The sequence below is a fragment of the Plectropomus leopardus genome, unplaced genomic scaffold (assembly GCF_008729295.1).
Source record: "Plectropomus leopardus isolate mb unplaced genomic scaffold, YSFRI_Pleo_2.0 unplaced_scaffold28634, whole genome shotgun sequence".
NCBI classification, from domain to species: domain Eukaryota; kingdom Metazoa; phylum Chordata; class Actinopteri; order Perciformes; family Serranidae; genus Plectropomus; species Plectropomus leopardus.
Window position 1 is genome coordinate 704 of NW_024631195.1, and position 3,793 is coordinate 4,496.

At 38.4% G+C, this 3,793-nt stretch overlaps 1 protein-coding gene across 1 annotated transcript; it reads right to left on the reverse strand.

Annotated features, from left to right (window-relative positions):
• Window positions 1–565: 565 nt before the first annotated feature.
• On the reverse strand, window positions 566–3,513 carry LOC121938149 (acyl-coenzyme A thioesterase 2, mitochondrial-like; the record flags this gene model as incomplete). Its single annotated transcript, XM_042481428.1, has 5 exons — window positions 3,329–3,513; window positions 1,465–1,666; window positions 1,222–1,321; window positions 952–1,142; window positions 566–735 (listed from the first exon to the last, which is right to left on the reverse strand). Coding segments are annotated over exons 2-5 (657 nt in total), but the record flags the coding sequence as incomplete, so codon positions are not given.
• Window positions 3,514–3,793: the final 280 nt, after the last annotated feature.

Here is a 3,793-nt window from a genome sequence, read left to right on the forward strand (position 1 = left end):
GAAAGGCTACACCTTCATCTTCTTATACTACTTCTTAAATTATTTTTATTGTCCTCTGTTGCTTTTATTTTTTTAATTTTCTCAGATGTATTAATTCAGTTCTTTTACTGCCACTTAAGATCTTATTTCTTTTATTGCTGTATTCTTGTTGACCTTTTGTTTTGTTCTTGCCTCTGGACTGTTTTAGCCCCTTCTCTGTTTGGCATGTTTGTCGATGTTCATCTTTTTATTCTCCGAGTTTCTTCCTTTTCTTTGTCTGTCAAAGCACTCTGTAAAAACTGTTTTAAAAGATGCTATATAGATAAAGTTATTATCATTATGATATTATTACTTTGGGGGAACTGTCATGTCGTCCATCGTTAGAAACAGTCTATGGCCCATCTGTAATGGGATGATCATGTTGCTCTTTGTTAGATGTCATAGTAGGTTGCTTTTTGCTAACGTGTTAGCGCCAACTACTTCACAAGTGTGACTATAATATTAAGATTCACAAAATCTTTGAGTTATTTTGTTCTGAAGGAACAGTTATTAGACTTTTAGTACTTTAGACAGACATCAGATTTACCTCAAAGTATTCGTTGTCCACCATCTTCTGGGTTTCTATGGTGACCTTAGGTGTCAGGTAGTCGAGGGCCAGAGAGGCGATGCCATTAGAGGCCAGCAGCGCTGCACGGTACTCCACCAACTTTCCTCCACCCCCCCACAGGTCCAGGAGGCCGGGGAAAGGTCCTGGTCCTAAAATATGTCAAAACAACAAAAACAGTTGACAGAATTGTATATTTCTGTGTTCTCCAAGAAACTTCTGAAAGTTTCCTGTCATTTTTCTCTCTTTTTTTCGAACCGTCACAGCTTTCTAACACTGAAGTTAGTAAACTTTGATTTCACGTCACATAAATGTCACGTGAGCTTCATCAACAGGACACCTCCCTACAGACTCTCCTCTGGTCCTACCTGAGGGCAGAAAGAGGGTCGCAGTGAGTCCGTCTTCTGTTACCGGGATCCTGCGGACGCCAGGCGCCATGTACCAGCGCTCAACAGCCACACCAGCCAGCGGCACCTCGTCCTCGAAGCCCTCTAGCCTGTGGCCCTGGTACACCAAGATTGTGACCTCCATGGGAGTCTGGATGTTCATCTTCCTCATCCTGAGTGATGATGGAGAGAGTTAGCTCTGACACTGATTGTTTTGGTATCATCTGAATATCTCTACCATTGTTGGTCTACCTGAGCCCAGGTTTGCTGCCTGGAACTGGTCTGAGGCTCCACAGTAGACCCATGGGTTCAACCCCAGAATAAGTCCCACCCAGACTGGGATCCTCTGAAACTGTAAAATAAAAGCCAGGACAAAAAACTTTCTTTCTATTCAACTCCTTACTTCTACCAAAATGTGTTTTCTGCCATTCTCAAACATCACGACACCTACAACCACTTCTAAATTTTTTTTCCTAAAAGTTTCTAAAGTCTTACCATTTACGGTCCCAGTGGCGTCGGCGATGTAGTGACCGAACGCGTCCCAACTGTGCCCGTCTTCACACTTGTGGAGGGCGCGGACGGTCAGCTGTGAACCAGGACAGACGTTCTGGACCAGGACAACAAACTTTTCATCCATGAGTCCTCTGGACGGGTGGACCGACAGCTTCAAACAACACTGTTTTCTGTCCATCCTGAACTGAACAGACAAATCAAATAAACAGATAGGACATATAATAAAACCAAAACTTTAAGACGGGACAGATGTGTATTCTCTTCTAATCTTTACCAGTTTCAGTTCAGCAATTTTCTATTGAGTTTTCCTGCACTTCTTATTCTTCTGTGAATAACTTTTTGCTATTGTGTTTTTTACTCTTGGTCCTTCCAGTCCTGAGAACTTCATGTACACTAGATTTATTATAACTGTGTTGAACTTTCCACTGAGACTCGGCGCTAATCTTTCTCAGGCGGTACTTTAAAGCTTCCTGGCATGAGAGACAGTATAAATAATTCAACATGAATCCAGGTTTGTTTCTTTATCAGCAAGTTTTACGATACCTTTGGTCTTGTGGTACCTTTCCAAAAACCTCAAAGGACATCTCCTATCTTCGACACTTAACCCTTTACCCAACAGTTTCATATAATAATAATAATAATAATAATAATGGGTTTTCTACAATGGTAAAAGAGGCAGTACAAGACTGTAAAAATACTTTACTACAAACAAAAGTTCTACTTAACAGAGAAATTCAGACCCTGTTTGTGATGATTATTAATATGCAAGTAGCATTTTCTTGTTGTAGTTGGTGGAGCTGGAGACAGTTTGTTAAGTTCTTCCTTTATCTTGACAACCTCGTCATCATAGCCAAGTGGAAAAAAAAATAAAGAAAATAAATACCTAAACATAGTTAAAAATCACCAATTTGCTAAGAGGAAAAACACCAAAAACTATCAAAGAAAAAAATACCTATTTTTAATTTAAGTTTAAAGAATTTTTTTTAAGTTTTCGAGAAAAAAACTGCCAAATGTTTTTAAAAATTACCAATTTTTTTTTTTTTTTTTAAATCGCCACAATTTTAAAAGATAAATAATTTTGCAAAAATTACCTTAACAACAATTAAGTTATACAATAACTAACTACTATCAAATACTGATATTTTTTACCATCACAATTTATTAAAGTTAAAAGAAAATTTTTCAGGATAAATAAGGTGCCTGTGTGCATGAAACATAAAAAAACACAGCATCAAAAAAGTTCATTAAAAAGGAGGACCCCCCTACAGAGGTCTGGACTAGTGCCCTTAAATCCCAGAGACACCCCTGGGCGGATGGTACTGACACATACTGTATGTGTGTTATAATAAATATGTGGTATTTGAATCAGACCGATGTTTGACGTGAAGATAGCTTTTACTAAATTATACACAGGGCTGCAAATAACGATTACTTTAACTGCAGATTAATCTTTGGATTTTTTTCTAGATTAATCGATTAGGTTTTTGGTCTATACAATGTAAGTAAATCGGTGAAAAATGTCAGTTAGTGTTTCCTTAAAGCCCAAGATGACGTCCTAAAATGTCCTATTAAGTCCAAAGATATTCAGTTGACTGTCATGGTGTAATGAGATCAGAAAATATCTGCCTTTTAAACAGCTGAAATCAGATAATTCGTTGCTAAAATGTATCAATCGATTAGCAAATAAACGGGGTTAACTGTTGCAGGTCTAATCTATAAAAATTAAATAGTGGAAAGAGAGAACATTAACTCAAGTTTTAGGTATTCATACTTCACTTCAGCACTTCACTGGTATAATTATGAGTTAAATAACATGTTTACTGGTGGAGCAGAGTGAAAGTCTGACCTCTGAGCTGGAGTCTTCAGGTTTGTGGTCTCGTCCGCTGGTTTATCCTGGTGTTAAACTGGTCTCGGTGCTCAGCTCTAAAACAGAGCTGCTGTGAATCTGCGTGAATCCAGCTTTTCAACTGCAGGTTGGCCGACAGCTGAGTTTTATTTAACCGTCTGAAGTCCAGTTTCACAGTGAAAACACACCGGGAATGACCACGGAACTGTCGGCAGTCGACTTGCATCATGGGTAATGTAGGCGCTTTGCGATTAATGAAGAAGGCATGGGATTTAAACCATCAACATAGTGTTAAACATTTGAAAACTAAGCAAATTGACTTGCTTTCTGTAAAAAAACACAAAACAGTGGAAGAAGAGACGAGCGACTTAAGCGCTGTAATTGTCATAAATGTATTAAATTATATTGTACTTTGAAAAATACATCAGACTCTCTGCTGCCCTCCGGTGGTCAAAGACTGTAACT